Below are 27,028 nucleotides of genomic sequence, written 5' to 3'. Positions count from 1 at the left end.
TTCCATAAAATATGTTTTTATTGTATTTGTATATATCAGTCTCTGTGTCAGATCTTGGCACGGTCACTCACACAGGTGCCACAAAGTTCCCAGGGAAAGTTCCGAAGCGTTTTGTTCTCCAGCAGACACCTGCATAACGGCAATGGATTAGATGTCACCTTCATGCCTCTGACCCACCCACAGTCCCATGGGGACACTCACCTACATACCAACCATCTTCACACTGTTGTGACACCATCACTGTGTCTCCTGGGATCAGATGCAACTCATCTTCATTATTAGGGGTGTATGCATAAAGAACTCTGTACCTAAAAACACATGCCGGATATCACTGAATGTTGCCCAGTGCAGACAGCCTAATGCAGTGGCTTATAAAGTATGCCGTTGACCCCCACCCACCCCTTCCAGGGGAGTTCAAATGTCGTTATATATCTGTAACCTTATTATAAACTAAGGGGGTCCAGCATGAAGGCCAGTTAGGGTGAGATTTGGGGTGAGTGCTTATTTGTGCCCTGGGTACCCCTGGAACTATAGCAGGGTGACTGTTACCCCAATGGCATACCTCCCAACTGTCCCTTTTTCGGAGGGACAGTCCCTCTTTTGACAGCTCAACCCGCAGTCCCTCATTTGTACTGGAAAGTCCCTCTTTTCTCTGCACTGAACAGCCAGAAAAAGAAACAAAGTTTCTCACTTACTGTAATTGGCTTTTAGCAGAGAGCCCAGAACAGCTAACAGGTGCAAATAAGATACTTTGTAACAATTTTGAGACACAATAACACAGTTTAGATAAGGAGAAATATTTTCAAACTTTCATAACCTGCCAAAACAAACATGGTAATTAGAGGGTGTGGCCACAGAAAAGGGTGTGGTCAAAAAATTGCTGCACTACGTGTGGAAAAAAAAATTATCTCCCTCTTTTTACTTCCAAAAAGTTGGGAGGTATGCAATATTTCTATATAACTGTAACCTTGTTATGAGCTAAGGGGGCCCAGCCTGAAGGTCAGTTAAGGTTAGATTTGGGGTGAGTGCTTACTTGTGCTCTGGTTACCCCTGAAACTATATCAGGGGGACTGTTACCCCAATGTTTCTATATATCTGTAACCTTGGTATAAGCTAAGGGGGGCCCAGTCTGAAGGCCAGTTAGGGTGAGTGCTTATTTGTGTCCTGGGTACCCCTGGGACTGTAGCAGGGTGACTGTTACCCCAAAGTTTCTTTATATCTGTAACCCTGGTCTGAGCTAAGGGGGCCCAGTCTGAAGGCCAGTTAGGGTGTAATTCAGGTCGAGCGCTTTTTTGGTGTCCATGTGTACCCCTGGAACTATAGTAGGGTGACTGTTACCCAATCTATAACCTTGTTATAAGTTAAGGGAGCATAGTCTGAAGGCCAGTTAGGGTGAGATTTGGGGCGAGTGCTTATTTGTACCCTGGGTACCCCTGGAACTATAGCAGGGTGACTGTTCGATGAATGTTTCTATATATTTGCAACCTTGGTATAAGCTAAAGGGCCCAGTCTGAAGGCCAGTTAGGGTGAGATTAAGGTTGAGCACTTTTTTGGTGCCCATGTGTACCCCTGGAGCTATAGAAGGGTGATTGTTACCCTATCTGTAACCCTGTTATGGAGTTAAGGAAGCCCAGCCTAGGGGCCAGTTAGGGTGAACTTTGACATTAACACTTATTTGTGCCTTGGGTACCCATGGAACTATATTAGGGTTACTGCTACACCAATTTTTTAATGTATGTGTAACCTTGTTTGGGCACAAAGGGGGTGTAAACATTGAACCACAAAGGAGGTGCCTGAACACAAAAATCTTGATTAGTCTGTGACCACCACATTATGGTGTAGCCTTTTACTCACATTGTGCCAGCTAGCTCCTGGGTGCTGCAAGGTGCCACAGCCGGTACATAGGCAGCATTTTCTGTTGGTGTGAATTCTTGTGAGATCTAGAAAAAAAGACAGCATTCTGATTTACAACCAGAGAATATGGAAAGGAAGTGGGTGGGGTGGTGGAACATTGTTAGAGTAATGATCTGGTCTGGCCTATTTGTTGTCAATGGAATGGACCTGTCACTACAAATGTCATGTGATGCAGCAGGGTTAGAGGGTTGGGGGTAAGTACTTTATAGAAGAAGTTGGGGGACTTTCAGAGCAAGAGCTCGTGAGTCCTATCCGCTGCTCTTTTTTTTTATTTAAGTCTCATCAGAATGTCTGTGTTGAGAAGAAGCCTGGGCAGCAGCAGCAAACTGTAGAGCAAAGTATGGTGAGATGGAAGAGGATGTAACTGTGCTGCGGTTATATATTGGTGGCAGTGTTTACAGTCTCATTAGATAATAGTGTCAGCTAATAGTGTCATGGTGAATGCCAGGTAACATTTTCTTTTTCCCCATGTGCAAGGCAGCGCTATGCAGGGCCGGAACTAGGGGTGGGCAGAGTAGGCAAGTGTCTAGGGTGCAAAGCTGGGGGGGCGCCAGGCATGTTCCTTCTCTGACCCCTGCCTACCCCTAGTACAGTCCCTCTATTCCAGTCTATCCAATCCGCACATACACGTGAGCGGCCTGCCCGGCTATGGCACTATGTGTATGTAGGCAATGATGATGTGACTTTTACGTTTGCTCAGTACATGGATCAGTGATCCCTAATGAGTGGCTAGATGTTGCTCCCAGTGGCCTCAAAGCAGGTGCTTATTTTTTAATTCTTTGCTTGGAGGCAAGTTTTGGTTGTATAAAAACCAACTGTACTGCCAAACAGAGTCTCCTGTAGACTGTCAGTCCACATTGAGGCTGCCAAATATCCAATCACAGCCCTTATTTGGCATCCCCAGGGACTTTATTCATGCTTGTGTTGCTCCCCAACTCATGAATGTGACTTCGGTAAAAATGGTTCGGGTCCCCCTGACCTAGAGCTTTGTGCGCAAAAATAAAATAAGCAGATCTCTGTGGTGCACTCAGAAATAAAGGATGGCATGGGTGACAGTGTCTGATCAGATGCCCACAAAGGAAATATGTAGGCGTGTAGCTAGATAGTTGTGCTAGCAGGGCATAAGCATTGACAGACAATAGCCCTAAGAGCCCCCCTCAGGTATACTAAATAGTGACCAGGGGCATAACTACAGAGGAAGCAGACCCTGCCGCTGCAGGGGGGCCCAGGAGGTATAGGGGCCACATAAGGCCCTAATTTATATACAATTTCAATAAACATTGGTAAAGCAGGTCAACCTCTCCACATTTTGGGGACCTGAAAAATAATTTTTATGGGGCCCAGTAATATCTAGTTACACCACTGACTGTCTATGGCAGTGATCCCTAACCAGTGGCTCGTTAGTAACATGTCGCTCGCAAACCCCTTGGATGTTGAGCCCAGTGGCCTCATAGCAGGTGCTCAATATTGGATTTCTGACTTGGAGGTGAGTTTTGGAGTCATAAATACTATGTGTCCTGCCAAACAGATCAACTTGCAATCTGCCAGTCCACATAGAGGCTACCAAACAACCAATTAGGAAGTTGTGTTGCCCACCAACGTTTTTTTATATTTAAATGTGGCTCATGGGTAAAATAGGTTTGAGACCCCTGGTCTATGGCATTATACAGCACCCCCTGTGCTATTTGCCAGTCCGGCCTTGCAAACACCAATATCATTGTGCCATTGCCTGCTTGGTACACCGAGTGAGGAGGAAAGCAGACTGGGCTGGCACAGAGCATGGTGAGAAGTAGAATAAACTTGATACAGAAATGGGAGAAGGAGGTATCAGGGTGCACAATTAAACAGGCTTGATTACTATTTATTTGCTTATATTTTTTACAGAGGTTGCACGGCTCTGTACAGTTAATGAAGAAAAAAAAACAAGATTAAGAGAGATTAACCAGATCATTGTACCAGACTAACATTGAAGGGTTGCAATCGTTAGGCGGTGGTGAATACCTCATGCTCTACTGATGAAGCATTAAGTCAGGACACAAATAAAACAGTATAAACACAGGCCACTTGAAAAAATTAAAGAGAAAACTAGGGCACAGAAATCAATCACACTGGCATGTAGGTTAGCTCAGCTGATTTGTTTTGGCTCCTTGAAGCTGCACTGATGACTCTCCTCCAGAAGAGGGGACATTGCTGTTTTCACAGTGCACTCACTGAATGGGACTGGCAAGTTCTAAGAGAAGTTCACAGTGGGAACAGTGGGCAGAGCTAATCCATAGGCAGTGCCTGTTGCACATTAATGCACATTCTCTAGTGGCACTTGTGCCAACCTAAATTCCTATCCTTAACAGGGCATTATATGCAGCATATGTAATTACTTGTTGCAAAGATCTGGATCATGCACTGCAACTCATTTTGGCTAACCGCACCTACTGCAGTTGCAAGGCACCATTATACTTCCCAAAATTCAAGACTACTCCTCCATACACATAACCATTGTGTTGGCTCTGGCACAAACACACTGGACTGATTTTGGCACGTAATGCAAATTTTAGCATTACTTCGCCAAAATGATGAGTGTTTTCCGCTGGAACCAATACAATGCTTCTGGATGTGATAGAAAATGGAGGCTACTGCCAGAGTACAGCTAAAAGCGGCCTACATATTTCAGCAGGCTCATTTTGGCCTCTGTGTGGCACTAGTCAAAGGCCTGGACTAGACAAGGTGGATAATCTGCTTCTCCACAGCTGCTCTGCCTGCACCTGGAAACATGGTCTTTGCTCTGATGCAAGTAGGCGTGGTGGATTTCATCACAAAATGCGAAATCTCGAGTTTGAGTGGAGGCAGACAAGATCTGCCTTGTCTGGCTCTAGCCTAAAGGAACTTTCCATTATGCAGCTGATTAAACTGATCAATACAGAAGAGTAGCCATTCAGCCAGTTTCCCTACTACAAAATGATGGGTAACTACACTGCCCCTAGTGGTCAACTGCTTGTTTGGCCCATTGACTGAATGAGCAGATCAATACCTTCACCAATTGCTTGTGAGGGTCACTGGTGATTAAGGTTGCCACCTTTTCTGGCCTTCCTACATATTTATCTTTTTTCCCTATTAATAACATTGGGATCAACCATAATTTTTACCGTCCAGGCCAGTAAAATGCCAGCCAGGTGGCAACTCTACTGGTGACTGAAGGGTAGAGCATTGCATAGGTTGGATTTACTGGACCCACACTTGGCTAGCTAATTGCATTTTCACCACAGTTAAGGTGGCCATACACAGAGATCCGCTCGTTTGGCGATGTCACCAAACGAGTGGCTCCCTCCCCAATATGCCAACCTTGAGGTGAGCGATATCGGGCTGATCCAATCATGGGCCCTAGGGCCCAATGATCAGATTGTAACAAAGGGTAAATGGGCGGTCGGACCGTGGGCCATGATCCGACAGGACTTCCGGCCAGACATTGATCTAGGAAGCCCGTCGGAGGGCCCCATACACGGCCAACTTTCTACAAGCATCAGACCCAAAAAAGCTGTACCCCATCCTGTTTGCCAATTAAAAACTTACCCCCATATGTAATATATGGCACTAAGTTTGCCTAGGAGCAGTAACCCATAGCAACCAATAAGATGTTTGCATTTAAACAGGTGATCAGTTAATGCTACCTGCTGATTGGTTGCTATGGGTTACTGCCCCTGGGCAAACTTATTGTCTTTTATTACATAACCCTCAGAAAGCATGAAGCATGCTCTACTACTTTACCCAAGAGTCTTTGTCTACCTTACAAACTCAACAGGGCCTTCCCAACACTGAAGGTACCTAAGCTGTAGAACAATACTGGCAGCAGACATTGGGCCCTGCACTGCATTTTTAAAAGATTGCAATGTTTAAAATAGCAGGCTTATTGTTCTTGGGAGCCTGGTCATGGCCCATTGCTCCCCTGGCTCAGGACAGGTGTGAAAGGACCAGCTGTTTTTCGACTAAGGAAGCAAGAGGGAAGGGCCAGAATAATTGTATTGTTTATTATGTTGTTTTAACCACCCTCCCCAACCCCTAAAATGTCTAAGCAGGTTTGCTTTTCAAGGCAAGAGCGGTGTCTTTTACTCACACACTTCTTCCTGTTACAGTTAGAGCTGCAGTATTTCCTGTCATGTGATCAGTGAGGGAGCACACAGAACACCACAAAATGGCGGCTCAAGGTAAAAGGGCAATGTTTATAGATATGTATATACAAATTTGATAAGATTTTTTAATAGGTGACTTATTATTATATAAGTTATCGGTTGGTTAAGTATTCATTCTGAAGGTATAGTTTTCCTATTATTTGTCCATGAAAATATGGAGTTTTGCCAGATTATTTTAAGATGGGGGAGGGGGGCTGGTGTTGGAAGGTACATGAGGGCCAAGCATATAAATCATAGGACGTTTGGGCCTCATGGCTGCCTTCTAGCTGTGTTTGAATGCCATAAAGTAACACATGTGGCCTTAGCAACCATTAAGTTGCGGGAAAGAAGTGCAGAAAAAAGGCTCAGTATAAAGCAGTCACAGGCAGGGCTGCAGTAGAATGTTGGCCTAATATACCAGACCACAATAACAGGGTATTATAATTATATAGAAAAAAGCTTTCCTGCTCCCGTCTGCCACACGTGACTCCCGGGGAATGTCTAACAAAATGGCTCTGCCGATCAGCACAGCAGCCTTTTATGTAAGCAGGCCTTCCCACATCTGCCCTGTTTCTTGTCTAGCAGGATAGCTAAAATTAGTGCTAGAAATTATGGGAAATCACGTAGTAATTAGCAGGAAAAGGTTACTCTGAAATGAATCATGATTGCAGGAATGCACATTAGGGCTGTGACTGGGTAACTATGGCACATACTAAACATTTACTGCTAATTAAAAAGGAAAAAAAATATCTGTACATAATTGTGTAGCTTAATTTAAGGGCTGGAGATCTGGCGCCTTGCAGATGAGGAAATTTACTAGGTGCATGGGGCCTTCCAGCATAGCCCAACATGTCCAATGAAAAGCCACAATCATTCACTTCCAAATGTTCCATTAACAATCCATAACTACCACTTCTTACCAGCCTGCTCCAGCCCCTGAAGTAGCAGCTCCGGTGGGCCCTGGACCCTCCAGTCTGACACTGATATAAAGAATATCAATACACAGCACAGTCAAAGTTCTCATAGACTCTAATAATCAGCACAACAATGTAGAGTTACGGTGCAAGCTCCTGTAGGTGACTGACGCCGTCTTGTATCAACTTAATACAAACGGAATGAAGCGGCACTTGAATAATGCAAAAATGTGTGTATTAAAAATCAACACATCACAATAGCAACATTAACATTTCAGGCAAGGCTGTGTGCCCTTTATCAAGCTAAATATCTATCTATCTATCTATCTATATATATATATATATATATATATATATATATATATATAGTGTAGTTCCCCAAGATTGACACACTTCAGGGCTTCATAATGCAGTTTAGAAAAGAAAATGTATTGTCAACGTTTCAGTCCCGTTCTGGGCCTTTCTCAAGACATTGAGAAAGGCCCAGAACGGAACCGATACGTTGACAATAAATTTTCCTTTTCTAAACTGCATTATGAAGGCCTGGAGTGCGTCAATCTGGGGGAACTACTATCTATACTTTTTTTGTACCCAGGCATGAAGAGAACGCTTGTCTGGAGTGCACCACAGCTGGAACTTTATATATATCTATATCTATCTATCTATATATATATATATATATATATATATATATATATATCCCAATATGTTTTGGGATTGTGGGAGCACCCAGAGATAATCCACAAAAACACCAGGAGAACATACAAATGCCAAGCTGATTGCAATATAACCACTGGACATGTAGCAAATACTAGTCAGTGTAATGTCCCTGTAGTTAGAGGGCAGTTGCACCAGAGTAGAGGAGTGTGGAAAATCAAGAGCAATATTAGTTTGTAGGCAGGGGTGAGGGGAGGAAGACAAGCAGACTGTTTTGGGGTGTTCAGTGGACTTAGGGGGAGGGAAGACTAGAGTCAGAGTATAGCTGAGCGGGGGAGTAGAGTGTGAGTGTAGAACAGGGATTACATAGTGTTAGGAAGTAGCAAAGTGGGATGATGTTAGTACAGACCTGCTCAAGAGGGGCACTATTTGAATCTCCTCTGATTTTGGAGGTTTCTTCTCTCCTCTGCCCTGTGAGCCGCACGTAGCTCGCAGGAAACAGACCAATGTTCTGAGATCCTTCAATCCGCCCCTCAAACCAGCTGCCACCGACCCTCCGAATGATGGCAACGTGCTGCCCCTGAGACAATGAAACAGTGACCTTGAGACACACAGGTTGGTTGTGACAGCAATCCATGGAATGTTGGGGACAGTCTTGTTTAGTCATTTATTGTGTTCCCAATATTTACAATAAAACAGAAACACAGTTAAAAGGCAAGTAACGGGTTACTCAGTATAGTACATATATAACTTTTGGGTATCCAGGGATTCCGTAGCATATGAAACCCTTGTGTGTTGGAAAAGGAAAATGGCAGTCAGACACTTCATTCTGCGGCTCAGGAGAAGCAATGGCATCAAGCCACTTATACACAGTAAATCCATTGGGCATAAAAACCAGGTCCATTTGCTTAGCCTAACTAAAAACTTCCTCTGGAGTAAACAAATCCTATCTCTCCCTATTCTGGAGGTGCAGAACTTTAGTCCTCTATTTGTTTGCCCCCTGCTCTTTCCCCATGGTTAGATATGGTTGGCAGACCTTCAACCCAACTAAAAAATCTCAGTGGGTTTCATCTTCGTATCAGTAGCAGCAGGGCAAAGCAGTTGGTTGAAGTAGGACCTCCTGTTGCAGTAATATCTTACATGGGGTGCTTTGTTGGAAATAAACCTTTCCTTCCTGTCTGACTATGGGGAAGAGATCAGCCCAGTAGCATGAAAAACAGAGCATCAGATTTCTATACATGGGTAAATCTTGAAGGTTTAATTAATGTTGTCTGCAAAACACTCTCTTAAAAAAAGTACTTGTATAGAGCATTTCTGCTGTGCTGCTATTCCTTGCTCTCCTGCCCCAGCCACAATTACTTCCCCCCCTCTTGCCACCGCAGGAGAATGGAAGGTGTGGATGACACAGCACCCAATGGATTTCATTTTAATGCAACCACACCAAAATATCATCATTTACATCCTGATTTATTTCTGTAAATGCCCTGAGGAAGGCGAGATTCATTGCTAAACTACCAATCCCATCATCCTCTCTTTTGCCAACTACAGCTGAACAAGTCCCACAATCCTCCCATGTGTGGAGGTTCTAATTAGTTCATCTGAACCACGAGTCAGACAGTGAGCTGAGTAGCAGTCACTGAGATCCGAGGGAAGGTGCTGGTTCTGAAACAGAGAGACAGCAAAAGCAGAGACAGATAAGGTTTTTGTGTGTCAAAGCACAGTTTTGAGGGTGCAAGGCTATGGGTGACATCTTACTTTACTCAGGGAGAGTTCTGCATCAGATTCAGCCTTGAAGTCATAGAGAGAAACACCTGATAAATGGGGTACGACAGGCTTCTCGGACTCTCCTGGTGACAGAACCTGAAGAGAAAGGATAATAAACAGCACAGTCACAGAGACAGACAACCACACCAACACAGATGGCAAAGCATGAAGAGTAGAGTAGCCACTTTTTCTCTTTACAAATCAGACATATAATATACACGTGCCACATAGGTAATTAACACTTAACTGACATGCATGCTTTAGACTGGACTTGTTCCTGTGCAGCCATGCAGCATGTGGGTTTTATTTGTGGTGATGTATTAGGGTAATGCCACATAGAGGGTGATCTAGGTCTGCGGAAAAATGAGGGCGAGAATCAGCCCTTATACTGCAAACTGCCCCTTACCTTGCCTACACTTTGGAACCATTGTGTCCGCCTGCTGAAAACTGTTGTGTGTGACTGCATCTGAGCTGACAGACTGCATCTGGGTTCAGGCAAGGTAAGGGGCAGATTGCAGCATAGGGGCTGATTTTCAGGCCAAGGGCAGGCAGAGAGTTGGCTCCACTGCTATCAGTATGCATATTTTTTTCAGGCTGAGAGAAGAGGATACACTCCATGCCCCATCTCCATTCATGTGAACCGCTTCCATTTGTGTGCAGTCACATGCCGCCTGCAAATGCCTGCTTTGGTGTATTCTTCTCTGCCCCAAGGGACTGCACGCAAGCAGATCTTACTTACGTCTATGGAGATGGGGCATGGAGTAGATCCGCTTCTCTCATACTGAAAATAATACGCAATGCTCTGTCTGCCCTTGGCCTTAAACACACAGACTGCAAAGGATAGATTAATAGCAAGATAAGAGAGACAATCAAGTACAGATGGGGAGATACAGATATACTGATATACTGACACACTCACGCGAATGCAATCTTATCTTTATGAACCACTCTTTTTGCTTACATATTGGTTTGTTAAATTCAAAAGAATTTTTATCTAAAGTATTCTGTAGCCCATAATTACCCAAATACAATTAGATAGCATTGTCATTACATAACATGAATGCTCTTGCGTTAAAAAATATGTGTATGTATATATATTATATATGCCCATGAGCAATGCTAATATGGTTACTAAAAGTCTATAATTCTCTACCTTGAATGCCTTCTTTAAAACACATATGGCAAACAGAGGGGGAGACCAACATATACTCACAGGCTTTGGGGGGGGGTTCGGGCACACAAACACAGACAGATGAGTTTTGTTCTTAAGAACTGTTGTTACACAGATGCACAGACAGCGAATGTGTATGCTGGAAAAGTTTTATGGACTTTATGGTATGCACTCCAGCTGCAGAAACTGAGGAGTTCTATGAAGGATGATCATACAGATATCCAGCTGATACAAAGTAAGAACGATACACAAGCTGTGTGCTGGAGGAACATACAGATACCCAACTACTGAGAGACATACACAAGCTGTGGGCTTGAGGGTCATACAGATATCCAAATGCTGAGAATGAGAGGCAGACTGTGAGCTGGAGGAACATATAGATACAAAATAGTTAGAAAGCCAGACAAGCTGTGCATTTGGGGAACATAGAACTACCCAACTGCTGAGACAGAGACACAAGCTGGTGGCTTGAGGAACATAAGTCACCAAACATCTGAGACAGACAGGTAAGCTGTGGGCTGGAGGAACATAGAGCTGCCCAGCTGCTGAGAAATAGGCACAAGCTGTGGGTTTGAGGAACATCAACAAAAAGATGAAAATTACTAAAATGCTGAGAAAGACAGTGTGTGTCCTGGAGGAACATTCAGATACCCAACTGCTGAAACGACACACCAGCAGTGGGATTGAGAAACATACAGACACCCTTCTACTGAGACAGTAAAGGTGGCCATACACGGGCCGATAAAAGCTGCCGACAGACCGAGTCGGCAGCTTATTGGTCCATGTATGGGGGCCCCCGACGGGCTTCCCCGATCGTGATTGGCCAGATCTTGATCGGATGGGACTAAAAATCCCGTCGGAGATCGGCCGCATCTGTTCGTTGATGTGGTCCCGCGATCCGACCGCCCGTTTGCGTTTGCTAGGATCCGATCGTTGGGCCCTAGGGCCCATGATCAGATCAGCCCGATATTGCCCAGCTCAAGGTGGGCATATCGGAGGGAGATCGGCTCATTTGGCGACATCGCCAAACGAGCGGATCTCTCCATGTATGGCCACCTTTAGACATGCTGTTTTCTGGAGGAATATACAAAAAGACAACTGCTCAAAATGATAGATGCTGTGCGTTTGAGGAACATAGACACATGAAACGCCTAAGAAGACAGAACTAAAAATGGTCACACACTGGTCAACCCTCCATAGTGTCCGACATCAGGCTGCAGGCTCTACAAATGGATACTGTACAAGTGGCCATACAAGAACATGACCACATTCAATTGCTAAAAGCCTGGATAACTGGAATTGCAGGAAGTCAAGGGGATGCCGTTGGCTTGCTGTCCAGCTTGAAAGTTTCATTTGCCATTGAGTCATGCACACACAGACATGGTACATCAGCAGTTAAATTTTTAAAACTGTTCCGACAACATCGCAGGATGTTCCCAACCAATCCCTGATCTGCTATGTACTGAAGCAATATTAGATACCCTCACGTAGCTCTCAGGGAAGAGCCCTCTCCGGCCATCTTGTTGTCCCAGCAGCCAGTTCTTATCCACTCTCTTCAGTATGAGGACAGTAGTTCCTCGCTGTAGTGATAACTCTCTGTAGAGAAAACAGAAAGTTGGTTCACAGATTGCAGGTAATATAACTATATACATATATATCTATAAAAGTGCCCAGAATATCATCTAAAACCAACACTCGTATATATCTTCGTTTTTCTGAAGAAGTCCCGCTACCTATACATTTGATAGCATTTTACCTTGTATTAATTATACTTGGACAAATATGTTCAAAACAAGGCAAGCTTTCTGCGTACAGTTATTTTATAAAGAGAACTTTCCAGGACCTTTCATTAAAACAACACAAGTCTACCACAAATCTCCTGATACCACAAGAAATGTAGTATAAACACGGAAGTCAAGTCAAGTAAAAGGAGCAGGGTACTCACTTTGGTGACTCAGCCGAGAAATCAAACTTGACCACAGCTCTTGCTAACTGAGAGAAAGAGACACTGTCAGAGAGGATAAATGTTGGACAGAGAGTGACATTCCTACAGAGACTGAGACTGCCAGCGAGATCTGATAAGAAAGTCCGAGAGGCCTATAAAGACTGTTGTATCCCTGATCTTTTAATCATTCTCAGGTCAGACCTGTAAAGGAGCAGTCCAGGTTTCTGATTTTGGAGGTATATTATTTATACATGTATGGTTATGGCCTTAGGTGAATATTTCTGTCCTCATTATTTATTCCGTCATCATTTATTAGTAAAAAAAAATACTTTCGCTAAACTATTGAGCATTGCATTAACCTAACATTCCCAAGCTGTGAATTTAGTTTAAATAGAATATTACATTTCCTGACGTATATCGCTTTTCCAAAGTGTGTCACAGGGAGGAGCTTTCTCTTTTGTGGGAGGTGCTAAGCACAGACAGGCTGTAATCTAAGGAATCTAATGCTGACATGTGTTTACAGGTGTCATGTCCATAAATTCACAGGGAAAGATAAATTCCCATGAATATGAGAGGAACACGGGAGAAAGCAAGAAAGTGTGAGCCAGAAGGAGGGGTCATCAGAAATTGTTATGAGAGCAACGGAAATACAGACAAAACCCAGGAGTAAATCTCCCCATAGACACAAAGATTTCTGTGCCGGACGACCAATTTTAGGTAAGTCCGACCAATCCTTCGAAATTATCGTGTGGTTAGTGGGATTCGAACGATCGAACATCTTACGATTTTTCGGCCGACATCTGTCAGGAAATTGATCGGCCATGTTAAAAAATCTTTATTGGTCCCAGTGCAATTTATCTATGTTTGCCAAGCAGGCAGCTCCCCTTTGTTTTCCTGGTGTTGGACAATTCGTACGATCGTTTCGAGATAATCTCTCACGATGACGATCGGATCTAATCTTTAGAACTATGGCCACCTTAAGGGTAAGGCCACATGAGGAGATTCGGGGAGATTTTGTCGCCTGATGTCTAATCGCCTCGTCTTTTGCGCGACTATCTCCCTGAACTGCCTCAGCGTTTTTCCCCAAAGGCTACAATGCAAAGTCGCCTGCGCTAATGCACATGCGGCGATGCGTTTTCAATAGTTGCCCAAATTTTCCTCAGTGAGGCAACTTCAGGCTACTATAGAAAACGCATCACCGTGAGTGCATTAGCGCAGGCGACTTTTCATTCTAGCCTATGGGGAAAAACACAGAGGCAGTTCGGGGAGATAGTCGTGCAAAAGACGAGGCGATTAGTCGCCAGGCGTCAAAATCTCCCCGAATCTCCTCGTGTGGCCTTACCCTAAGAGGACAAGCTCATGGTTTTGTCATTATTCGTCACTATTTAAAGGAGAAGGAAAGCTACGGAGGCATTTTATTGCCAATAGATTAGCTGCAATAGTGCAAGCTAGAATTCTATATTTATTCTGTAGAATGTTTTACCATACCTGAGTAAAAAGCTCTAGAAACTCTCAGCTGCAGTATTAACGTGGTGTGACATCACTTCCTGCCTGAGTCTCTCCCTGCTCTGGGCTCAGATTACAGCAGAGAAGGGGGGGGGAGAGGAGCAAACTGAGCACGCTCTTGCCCAGGGCAATGAGTTTTAAGATGAAGGCAGGAAGTCCGATACAGAAGCCCATGTGAACACAATAGAAGGAAAGAAATGCTGTGTTTCTTTTGACAGCCGCACTACTTTGGGGGTTTACTGGTATATTTAGATGGACCTTTCTGATAAGTCTTACTTAGTTTTAACCTTTCCTTCTCCTTTAAGAGATGCTCTAGAGACAGTGGAAAACATACAGTGAAAGAGATTAGGAGAAAGACTGAAAAGACAGAACGTCAACGGAATGAAAGAGCTCACTGACCGGTTTGTCCTCCAAAGTACTGGGAGTGTCCACTGTTCTACAGGATTCTGATCTGCGGCTTCCTCCTACAGAAGCCATTGAGATAGAATACACAAAACTTAGGTCAACAGCTTCAACATCCAGTACTGCAGTTCACACAAACAACCTCTCCATGCTATAACAAGCTAACAAAGCTCAATCTGTGTTAAAATAGTATTATTTAATATGCTCTCTAAAAGAACATCTACTTACCTAACATGGGGGGAGATTTCGGCATTGGCACCTTCTGCAGATAGAGAGACACACAGAATAAAACATCATCTTTGATAGATACCAGGTGTGGTGTTCATGCAAATGGCCTGTAGATGTCACTGTGCTTATACTTATACTGTGCATACTTCCTGACAGCTTAAAAGTGAAAGCTTACTGTTGTGTAATGGCTGCATGAGAGCCTGCTAATAAAGCATGTTACACTCTACTCATCCTCGGCTACCCCAAACATAACAAATGGCGACAAGGATGGCTCTTCTACCTCTGCAGCAACTTGCAGCTTTTCTTCCAAACTCTGGTAAGCCTACCATACCTTTTACTGCTTGGATCCGTATGTTTGAAAATTACATTATTGCTGCTGACCAAGGGGAGATTTCTGCTGCTAGAAAGCGTGCTTTACTTATTCACTGCCTGGGAGCAGAGGGACATTCTATACATTACCATTACCGGATGAGACTTATGAAACTGCTCTTACTGCTATAAATAACTTTTTCATTCCAAGATTAAATGTGGTTGCTGAAAGATATAAATTCAGCCAACTTGGACAACGTAATGGAGAATCCACAGAACAATTTGTAGCAGCTTTGAGAGAGCTGGTTGTTACCTGTGAGTTTGGGAATCTAACAGATGAAATGCTAAGGGACCAAATATTGGAAAAAACAAACTCACCACTCATTAGAGAGAGACTGCTCCTAGAGCAGGATTTAACCCTTGCAAAGGCTATTACAGTTGCTAGCCAAATTGAAACAGCAGTGGCAGAGGCTAAAACTCTCAGTCAGGGAACTGCTGGGAATGTACAGACTGTGAATTCAGCACTGTGGCCTAATAATGCACAGTCACAGGCAAAACACAGTGCTAAGGAAAGGGATTCACCTACACTGCAAAACCGTGCAGCAAATACAAATAGAAAATACTGCTTTCGCTGTGGTTCAACACAACACACTGCAAATCATGTTACATGACCTGCAAAAGCTAAACGGTGCCGCAAATGCACGAATGTAGGACATTTTGCTAAGATCTGCCGTAGTTCTGCTAAAGATGTTCATGAAATCACTACTACAAATGTCACAGTATTAAGTGTGGATAAAGCTGGTACATTTATTCCAGATACGTTTATATGTCAGTGTCAGTACTGCTTCTGCTGACAAGAGACACTCCATTAACCTGATGCTTGATACAGGTTCAGCTGTTTCTATACTACCAAAGGATATTTTCTTGAAATACTTTGCAAAAGATTCGCTTGTTGCACCTGCCCTGAAACTGGTCAGTTACTTAAAGGATCCAATCCCTGTGCTTGGTGTCTTGCCAGTGACTGTAAAATTTGAATCAAATACAGCAAAATGTGACTTTTACATTGTGAATAAGGATACTGCTATACTTGGAAGGGATCTCTTTGCTGCATTGAACCTACAATTAGTTGATGGTCTCATTACTACAGCACCAGTGCCTGCCACACAGTCAGTGTCTAAAATTTCACCACAAAGCAACACTTCACTGGGTTGTGCAAAGAACGTTGTACATAAATTAAATTGAGACCAGATGTAAAACCAGTACCATTTCCGGATTCAGCATGGGAAAAACTTGCTATTGATATTGTGGGTCCTTTTACAGATGCTCCTATGGACTGCAGATTTGCTATAACTTTTATAGACTATTACAGTAAATGGCCTGAAATTGCATTTGTTTCTCATATAACATTAGTGACAGTAATAACATTTCTGTTTACAGTCTTCAGCAGAAAAGGTAATCCAAAGGAGTAAATATAAGACAATGGGCCACAGTTTGTCTCATATGAGTTTGAATCCTTTCTGAGAGAGAGGAATATTGTGCATAGGAAATCTTCAGTGTATTACCCACAAGCAAATGGAGAAATCGAGCGATTCAACAGAAGTCTGAAAGAAGCACTACAGACAGCAAATCTTACTGGGAAGTCTTGGAAAGTATTTACAACAGAGTTCCTACATAACTACAGAGCAACGTGCCATGCAACAACCCAATCATCTCCAGCTGAATTATTACATGGCAGACAGATGCGCACTAAGTTACATGTTGCAGACATCAAACTTCCACAAAATACTGTGCCTACAAAATCATCTACTGCTGACATTGTAAAACATCAACAAGCCAAATGCAAGACTTATACTGACAGAAAACGTGGTGCAAGAGAAGTATACTTTCAGCCTGGATCTTTAATCAGAATTAAGAAACCAGGAATACTGAAACAAGGACAATCTAAATTAACTACACTACTTGAAGTGAGACGCCAGCGAGGACCATACACATATGAACTGATGGACGCATATGGAATGCAAGTCGTCTTGCTCCTGTTAGATATGACTTTGGAGAAGCTCCATTTGATGAAGGACATTTTCCTACTCCTGATGTCAACTGCAATAGGCCTGAAGAAAGTGAACCTATAAGGCGTACTGAGAGAATCAGAAAACGACCTGCATGAACCAAGGACTATGTGATGTGAATAATGTATATTATTGATTTAAGATGCATTGTTGTTGTTTATTACATTTGCCCAAATGCTTTCCTACTATAGGGGAATATGTGGTGTTTATACAAATGGCCTGTAGATGCCACTGTGCTCATACTTATACTGTGCATACTTCCTGGTAGCTTAAAAGTGAAAGCTTACGGTTGTATATTGGCTGCATGACAGCCTGCTAATAAAGCACTGTTATACTCTACTCATCCTCAGCTACCCAAAACATAACACCAGGCAGAGAAGTTAAGACCAAATGGGGTCCTAGACATAATTCTAATTCGAGCTCCACCCCACATGCTGCTTTAGGGCAGCAGACTCTGTGATTGCTTGGCTCCTGCAGTTGCAGGTCATCTTATAGGGCATTGCTGTCCATCTTCTGTGGTACCAAGGGCCAAAATTTTACTGGCCTATGTGGTGGAGGGCCGATAATAGAAGTCAGTGTTGACCACTCTGTGTTGACCACTCCCCCTTTTAAACCACAGCCACTGTAAACCACACCCATGTTACCACAAGAACTTTTAAGATCATATCCACATTAACGGTGGTAGCACACCAAATAAACAAATGGTTGGTGCTCACTGCATGGAAATCCCTCATCACTCATATGTGAAAAATTTAAGTCATGTTAAAACATACCCTTAAATCCATATGCCTCATCCTCCCCTGTGGATAATACAACAACCCCCAACACATGATTAAACACCTTAGGGGCCCTTAACAACAATTTCCAAATGCTAACAAACCCCAAGAACAAACCCCTAACAGGCTTACATTCCACAGGTAGTGTAGGGCAAGCAGAGAATGGCCCACACAAGCAGCACTGGGCTAGCAGAGAATGGCACACACAAGCAGCACTGGGCAAGCAGAGAATGCCACACACAAGCAGCACTGAGCAAGCAGAGAATGGCACACACAAGCAGCAGTGGGCAAGCAGAGAATGGCACACACAAGCAGCAATGGGCAAGCAGAGAATGGCACACACAAGCAGCACTGGGCAGAGAATTGCACACACCAGCAGCACTGGGGAGAGAATGGCAGACACCAGCAGCACTGGGCAAGCAGAGAATGGCACACTCAAGCAGCACTGGGCAGAGAATTGCACACACCAGCAGCACTGGGCAGAGAATGGCAGACACCAGCAGCACTGGGCAAGCAGAGAATGGCACACACAAGCAGCACTGGGCAGAGAATTGCACACACCAGCAGCACTGGGCAAGCAGAGAATGGCAGACACCAGCAGCACTGGGCAAGCAGAGAGTGGCGCACACAAGCAGCACTGGGCAAGCAGAGAATGGCACACACCAGTAGCACTGGGCAAGCAGAGAATGGCACACACAAGCAGCACTGGGCAAGCAGAGAATGGCATATACAAGCAGCAATGGGCAAGCAAGAGAATGTCACACACCAGCAGCACTTGGCAAGTAGAGAATGGCACACACAGGGAGGCAGAACAAAGCAGGAGACAGGGAAAGCTCTCAGTCTCATATATACTACATACAGTGACACAGTGCTGGTGCCCCATTAGCATTTTGAATAAAGTGTGAACAGGTGAACAATGTGGGCAGTTTAAATCTGGGTCTCCGGTGTGAACAGTACAGGCCTTTAGAATGTGAACAATAGAGGTGTCACAAGTGTGAACAATACAGGGGGATCACAGGTGTGAACAATACAGGGGATTAGCCTGAATTTGAGGTTTAAACAATGCAGGGGCCAGTTAATCTCTGTAGTGATACCTTTTAAATTTTACATATGGTAAACAGACACAGCATGTGGGGGGCCACAGAAGGGGGGGGTCGCGGGCCACCATTTGGACAGCCTTGTTATAGGGCAATGGTCTACAAGTAGACTAATATCCTGCTACAAATATCCTTTTCTCCAGGTGGCTAATCTCCTCCAAATCCCAGCAACGTTAAAGTCAGTTGCTGGAGATAAAAACCATGTGTCGCTTCAGTCTCACAAAGTCACTAGAAGTTTCCTGTCGAAGCAACTTTAGGCGACTTCGGAAGATGGAAGCCACAAATGGGTTTTACCACCAGCGAATCAATTTATCGCCTATGGGAAAGCATTTGGAGGAGATTAGTTGTCCAAAGAGGAGATTTGCAGCAGGTGATCTCCTTGTGGACCATTGCCCTAAAGATTTGAAGGCCATAAAAAGACTTGCGTTCTGAGATATGGTAAATTATATTTATGCTACTGCTGAGCATCACATTGTGGGTATAATAGGGGGGGGGGTTATAATTTAGGCTGCAAGGGTCACTGGTGATTTGTGCATCATCCCTTGTCAGTAATAAAACAGACACAGTGTATCAATGCCAGTGTCACTTATACACAATAGTGGAGCACCTTTCGGACCAAAAGGATTTGGAGAATTACACAAGGCAGATGTCCTACCACGTATGATGTGTACATAGGTGTATGGCTGTTATCCACCAGGTCCCTATTCAGCTCCTCATTAAACAGTTGTAGCTCAGCCTCTAGTTTCTCCTGTAGGGCAAACAGAGAGAATCAGGGTAAATATTTGTGTTCTTACTAAGTGTAATACATACATACAAAGCACAGCGTGACACTGAGAGGTTTCATTATGTTATCCATGACAAGCGTAGGTCCTGTGTTTGGCATGCATTAATGAAGCACCCTAGCACATGTGATGTGGACTTGAAATTTCAACTAAACGGCTTATGTGTACATACATAGTGTTAGAAGCAGTACAAACTCTCAGATACTCCATTTACAAATGATTTATTTTTTTAGGTTACACACAAAGGAGCATGGTTAGACCCAAGAGCAGATGCTTGTTCACACTAGTGTTTTAGCTGGTTCCAAATTTGGCCAGTTGCATTTAGCTGATTTACCTGTGTTAATTCTTTTGTTAGTTGGGTTCTCTATGGTTCCACTGCACTTATTGCCCTTTTACTAAAGCAACAGTAGAGATCACTCTAGCCATAACATCCTAAGCAAACATCTGATTACATTACAGCCATTGTTACTTTACAGCCATTGTTACTCTCCAACAAAGAGTAAATAGTGACTCAAATTACAAGTGGCACACATGAGAAATATCATACTAATGGGAATACAAACACTCAGTACCTATTCCAAATGTATAAATGGTTGAACCAATATAGTATCCAGGTGTCACTTACCAGGGCCTTGGAGGTGGAACTCTTCAAGAGACCTGCGTTCTTGGCACTAAGACTTATAGGAGAAGTAGGTTCCATCTGGGTAGGATCTAATGAAGGGACTTTATCGGTTGTGGAGAAGCAATGTGAAAACAATGACTCTATATCTGTAGGGTAGAATTGATGTAATTCGGGTACCAGTCCAGGGGAGGGATGCACAGGGGTGCTGTAGGGCCCATGCTGTTGCTCTCTGGAGGCTTTACTTGACGACCCTAATGGTTTTCGTTCTAATGTTGAGTTGGTTTCCTGGTTGGATAAACCAGGGAACACTAGTTTCCTTGAAGACTGGTTGAATGAAGATGGAGTAGAGTGGGTTAAGGTTCTATTCCCCTCTCTGGATATGGAATTGTGAGTCTTCTTTGGCTCATTGGAAGAGGAGAATTGTGCCTTCTGTGGCTCAGTGGAAGTAGAGTTGAGAGTCCTTTGCATCTCTCTGGAAGTGAAGGTCCGTGCAGAGTATGGGTCTTTTGATAGAGATCTGGGTGATATTTCTGAATCTCTAGAGGGATTACTTAGTGTAAACTGCTCAGTGGAGATACTCAGATATGAGCGTGGTATCCTAGGAGGTGAGACTGGCATGTGGTCCGGTTCTTTGGAAGATGTGCCCAGTATTCTCTGCTGATCTTGGGATGCGGAGCTCGGGGTCCTCTGTAACCCTCTAGAAGTTAAGCTGATTGTCTTTGGTGAGTCTGTGGTAGGAGAGTAAAGTGTCCCCTCTGGTGCTCTAGGGGTGGGGCTTAATGTTCTTTTTGCGTCTCTCAGGGTGAAGTTCTGTGATCCTTCCAGCTCTCTGGAGTTAGGGCTAAATGTTCTGTTGGAGCTCTGTGGTACCTGGCTTGTGGTGGTTGCATGTCCCACTATATCATGATTCCATTGGTGGTGATCTGTATGCCTAAATCACAGAACAAAATGAATGGTTAACCCTTTCATTCAGCTGTGAGCAAATAAAAATATAGACAGAACTCAATAAGGGCTGTGTAGAATAAGGTTACCAGATTATTTGCAGAATAAGGGGCACATCTTATAAATACACATTATTGGGCTGCACTGATTGGAAACTGATTGTATTTAAATATACATTTACTGTGGAATATAAACATATTAATCCTCCACAAAATGCAGTTTTCGTGTATGCAGGAGGCACCAATCATTTACATTAGATAGGAGTGTCCAACCTGTGGCCCTCCAGTTGCTGCTCATCTACAACTACCAGCATCTCTATAGCTGGCCATAGACGTACAGATATAATCATACAGATCCTCAATTAGTAAGATTTTTAGACCGTGCGTGGAGTGTACCGAAATTTTTCGTGCCATGTCGATCGGTCGTTCAGTCGATCGGACAGGTTAGAAAATTTCTGTTGGCTGCCGATAATATCTCTGCATGTATTGCCGATCTGACGATATCAGTGGGAGACTGTCTCCAGCTTTTGTTGGACAGAACTTTCATACAATTGCCGTCAGGGCTGAACATCGGCTGATCTGTTCTTTTACCACTTTATTTGATCTGAATGGTTAGTGGCAGGTCTGGAGATGGGGACGTCCGTTCGTCCGATATTGCAGGTAAACCTGAATGTCTATGGCCACCTTAAGGGTAGACAAGATGTTTTGTCGGGAGCACTAAACTTCATTCAGTGTTGGCAACAAAACATCTAAAAAAATACCTCTGAACTGATGTGTGAATTAACTGGAAAATAGAGGAGAAGGCAATTTCCGGTGCTGATGGGATTTAAATGTTTAACCAGTAGAGATTTACTCTGACATCAATGCAAAGGTATTTTTGGATGTTTTGTCTGTAGGAAGTTCAGCCCTGGCGACAAAATATCCCATCTGCCATCACTCTAACAGCCCTACAATAGCCAATCCCGGTCTCTCCCAGAGACTGTTATCCCACTGCTACTAAAGTCACCATCTCTCCCTACTATACCTGCTATCCCACAGTCACACTCCCTTCCCAGAGACTATTATCCACTGTTACTATAGACACCATCTCTCCCTACTATACCTGCTATCCCACAGTCACACTCCCTTCCCAGAGACTATTATCCACTGTTACTATAGGCACCATCTCTCCCTACTATACCTGCTATCCCACAGTCACACTCCCTTCCCAGAGACTATTATCCCACTGTTACTATAGGCACCATCTCTCCATACTATACCTGCTATCCCACAGTCACACTCCCTTCCCAGAGACTATTATCCCACTGTTACTATAGGCACCATCTCTCCATACTATACCTGCTATCCCACAGTCACACTCCCTTCCCAGAGACTATTATCCACTGTTACTATAGGCACCATCTCTCGCTACTATACCTGCTATCCCACAGTCACACTCCCTTCCCAGAGACTATTATCCACTGTTACTATAGACACCATCTCTCCCTACTATACCTGCTATCCCACAGTCACACTCCCTTCCCAGAGACTATTATCCCACTGTTACTATAGGCACCATCTCTACCTACTATACCTGCTATCCCACAGTCACACTCCCTTCCCAGAGACTATTATCCCACTGTTACTATAGGCACCATCTCTCCCCACTATACCTGCTATCCCACAGTCACACTCCCTTCCCAGAGACTATTATCCCACTGTTACTATAGGTACCATCCCTCCCTATTATCCCACAGCCCCTTCCCATAGACTACTATCCCCACTATTACTATAGGCACAATCTCTCTCCCTACTATACCTGCTATCCCACAGTCACACTCCCTTCCCAGAGACTATTATCCCACTGTTACTATAGGCACTATCTCTCCCTACTATACCTGCTATCCCACAGTCACACTCCCTTCCCAGAGACTATTATCCCACTGTTACTATAGGCACCATCTCTTCCTACTATACCTGCTATCCCACAGTCACACTCCCTTCCCAGAGACTATTATCCCACTGTTACTATAGGCACCATCTCTCCCTACTATACCTGCTATCCCACAGCTATAGTCAAGAAGTATGTTTGAGGTGGTATGTATGGCCCATAGCAGTCACCCCTGCCCTGTCCCACCTAAAAACATCTCTGCAGTCCAACAAAGTAAATGCAGAGATGATGCACAATATAAAAGAAGATAATCAGTAATGAAGCCGTAATAAGCAAGTTTATACTTACCCTGACTTACTTGGTATAGGGAGTGTGGGAGTTTCCTTCTCTTTGCTGTCATTGTCACTGTCATCTGAATCTGCAAGGATAAGTAAGAGAATTGTCAATACAAAGCTCTCCTTCTATGCGATGCTTCCATTCCTCCCTCTCCATGTATAGTATAGCTTTAGTTTCTTATAGTCCTGGAATCAGCTGGCCAAGAATCAATAATGGGAATGTACCTGGTCTGAAGGACCAGTCACCAATGACCCATCCTAGCCTGATATGGTGATGAAAAGTTCACAAACTACTGTATCTGCAGAACTGTATTTCCAGTCACCCATAATCAGGTTCGCTAAATAGATTCCGGAAATGGAGCTCAGATTTGACAAAGCCCCAAGGAAAGTTAAGGTTTGTAGCTTCACCCACATCAATGCAAGAAAACTAAAACCTGATAAAGAAGGGACCAGTTGCTATCAGAAGAAACCAATCAGAGATTAGTCTACTACAGGTTAGAAAATGTAAGCAGAGATCTGATGTTTTCCAGTTGCTATGGGTAACTGCACTGGGCAACTATGTACATCAGCCCTAGATAATTGTACCAAGCAGCCTCTTAGCTACCTATTAAAGATGGCCAGAAAGGAAGCAAATGTCATTTAATCCAAATACTTAACTAAGAGATGTTTGAGGATGATCAATGACATTCCCTATACTATATAAATCATCTTGTATTAAATTTTTATTTTTAGAGATTAGCTCTGATCTGACTGGGTGTTGCTTTCTCCCTCTAAGTAGAGCTCCAACACTGGCTGCTTATGTTGCACCAAGATTTAGAATTATGGTTCAGCTGTGGGGATCAGTCTATAATACACAAGAGCCATGAATATCCTGTAAATGTTATCCTTATAAACTACAGTGTCGGTTATAATCGGAGTTTAGTGATGTCAATTCTGTCACATGACTCACTGAAACGTGTGTATTATAATAAAGTAACCCCAGTTGCAAAACACGAGGATATTAGAAGTCACCTCGGAGTTCCATGACCTGTATAAAAACAGGTGCTTTCAGTCTCGTGTTTTTATATGGTCATGGAATTCCTCTGTAACTAATAATATCCTTATATTTTACAAGAGGGGGTACTTAATTCACAATATAATAGTCCCTACTTTATATGATCCCACTTCAGCACAGACATGAGAAGGTCACCAAATTATGTTTATTATCTTCATTCCATTTTAAGAGTCTGTTTCTATGGTCCCATAACCATTAGACCTCTGACCTGACAATCGGTGCAGGACTCTGAACATGCTTCTGTACCAGTCCCTTGGCCTGTCGACACTCTGAAACGACATAAAGACAAAGTACTTCTCAGCTGTCCTTGCATGCGTTGGCAGAGGTAAATATGTTTGTTTGGGGAGAGATAAATTAAAGATATTTTCTATACAGATTTTACTATCCCAGGGCCAGTTCCATGTATAACGCCCAGGAGCACATGGCAACGTAAATGCAGGAAAGGTAAATAATATCAGCACACAAGGACTAGTTGCAAGTAGGAGATCCCCTGTGTGTTTATCCAAAAGTGTAACACTCTTCATTAGACAAATGCAGGGACAGTTCCATATATAATACCCCAGAACACATTACAAGATAAATGCAGGGCCAACGTCAACCTCCATCCAGTTTGAAGCCTTCACTGGTAGGACCACCACAGCAACAAGAGCAATTTTTTAGGTCAGGCAACTCCGAATTATTCCTCATGGAACTCAAGCCTCTTGATATTTATACATATATAGGCTTTAAATACATTTACAATGGTACTTGCTTGCAATGAGTGCAAATGAACTAGTACAGCCTGCTCTGATCAATAGCACACACTGTGCAACATATGGGCCCTTACATACTTCCAGGGTTCCCTTAGCATGTTGCACTTACACATGTAGCTAACTTGCACCTAATAAATCACACACTAACTACATTTTCAACACCATGAAGATTGCACTTTTGCACAAAGTAAGAAAAATGTTGTGTTTGTGAACCAATGTCTCAAGGGAGGCAGAAAGCAAAGCCAATAACTCCAGGCCCAACAATATGGCAGTTGCAGGCACAGCATTAAATAAATTCACTTGCACCCTATGGATCTTATATAAGAGGGATTCTGTGATCAGTAGTTCAACTGGAGCTGGAGAGCTGCAAGTTGAATCAGAAAAAATGGGGTGGGCACATTGGTTTTCTTGCTTCAGGCATCTCTACCACTAAGGATGCAGAGGTGCAAAATGGCCATTGCAGGTACTGGCAGAAGACTGGGACTACACTGAGGAGCATGGGAAAGAATGACTTCCTATCAGAAGCAATAATTGCTATGTTAACACTGGATAATCAAATATCTCCCCAGTCTTAGTGCACTAAATACATACTCACCGATCTGGAAGCAAAGGGCATGCCATCCTTATCTGTAGGGCCAATGCCATCGTAGCGAATCCAATGCCTCTCCCGGTGCTCTCCTGGGCTCCCAGGGGGGGATACAGTGGTCCTGGATATCTGCTCATTTGCCGCAGAGTTTTGCTCTGACCGCTTTTAGAGTTCGGGGGAGGGGGGGGGGAAGAAAAGTATTTTAATGAGCATCCAGACAGCAGGGAAGTCTAATTAAATCATGAATATCTATAGGTCACTATTTGTGATATTGAATTAAAGAAGAACTAAAGCCTAACTGAAGAAGTAGCTAGAAATTTTGTACATTATGTTTTGTGCTTCTGTACCAGCCCAAGGCAACCACAGCCCTTTAGTAGTAAAGATCTGTGTCTCCAAAGATGCCCCAGTAGCTCCCCATCTTCTTTTCTGCTGATTCACTGCACATGCTCTGTGCTGCTGTCACTTACTGAGCTTAGGGACCCACTCACAATATACAGTACACATAGAAATGTCACAATATAAGGCTGATTAGTAATTAATAAGGATAATTACTACATGGCAGCACAGAAACCAGTGCAATTAGCATCAGAATTTAATAATCAGCCCTGTAGCATCAGCTTATATTACAGGCCAACCTCATTTTCTTCTTGATAATTTGCGATAAACCCTAAGCTTAGCTTCTCAGAGCCCACTGAGCAGGGCTGGAACTAGGGGTAGGCAGAGAAGGCACGTGCCTAGGGCGCAACGCTGGGGGGGCTCCATGCAAGTACCTCTTTGTCGCCTACCCCATGTCCGGTCCCCTCTCTCCCTGACTCCATTCTTTCTGGCCGGACTTTTTGCGCTGATGCCCATGCGAACAACGATTTGTGCATACGTGTTACGGCAATCCACGCATGCGCATAGCCAGCCAGTGCCGGGATTGGCCAATTTGCCTTGGGTGCCTGGCTGGCCTGGCTCTGCCACTGAGCATGTGAGTGTCACAGACACTTTCCAAGATGGTGACCCCCTGTGACAAGTTTGAAGTCCTGGATCATTGCTGCTATTGACAAGCTGAAACTTTAGGCTGGTGCAATAAGTTCAGTATATAAAATATGGCATTTTTAGCCACATTCATTTTTAGGATTTACTTTTCCTTTAAGCCACTTTCTGGCTAAGGGACATTCGCTGAGGCTGGGGG

The 27,028-nt window shown here is 43.7% G+C and overlaps 1 protein-coding gene across 6 annotated transcripts in view; it reads right to left on the bottom strand.

Moving 5' to 3' along the window:
• The window catches only part of sorbs3.L (sorbin and SH3 domain containing 3 L homeolog), a 30,563-nt gene continuing 3,535 nt past the window's right edge, over positions 1-27,028 (bottom strand). For 4 of the 6 annotated variants that reach the window (XM_018253526.2, XM_018253528.2, XM_018253525.2 and 1 more), the window contains 14 exons: positions 25,861-26,013; positions 24,722-24,782; positions 23,473-23,542; positions 20,317-21,244; positions 19,565-19,657; positions 14,662-14,695; positions 14,431-14,495; positions 12,526-12,572; positions 12,062-12,176; positions 9,401-9,505; positions 8,055-8,225; positions 1,855-1,940; positions 202-308; positions 1-129 (listed from right to left, as the gene is read on the bottom strand). In XM_018253526.2, the coding sequence (XP_018109015.1) occupies positions 68-129; positions 202-308; positions 1,855-1,940; positions 8,055-8,225; positions 9,401-9,505; positions 12,062-12,176; positions 12,526-12,572; positions 14,431-14,495; positions 14,662-14,695; positions 19,565-19,657; positions 20,317-21,244; positions 23,473-23,542; positions 24,722-24,782; positions 25,861-26,013 (2,097 nt within the window). In that variant the 3' untranslated portion in view covers positions 1-67. Of the gene's footprint in view, positions 130-201; positions 309-1,854; positions 1,941-8,054; positions 8,226-8,298; positions 9,308-9,400; positions 9,506-12,061; positions 12,177-12,525; positions 12,573-14,430; positions 14,496-14,661; positions 14,696-19,564; positions 19,658-20,316; positions 21,245-23,472; positions 23,543-24,721; positions 24,783-25,860; positions 26,014-27,028 lie in introns of those variants that run through there. The other 2 variants (XM_041587017.1, XM_018253529.2) reach the window with 2 other exon arrangements.

Source organism: Xenopus laevis, chromosome 3L (genome assembly GCF_017654675.1).
Source record: "Xenopus laevis strain J_2021 chromosome 3L, Xenopus_laevis_v10.1, whole genome shotgun sequence".
Lineage (NCBI taxonomy): Eukaryota > Metazoa > Chordata > Amphibia > Anura > Pipidae > Xenopus > Xenopus laevis.
The sequence above is the reverse complement of the archived record's forward strand: the minus strand, read 5'-3'. Positions and strand labels throughout refer to the sequence as shown.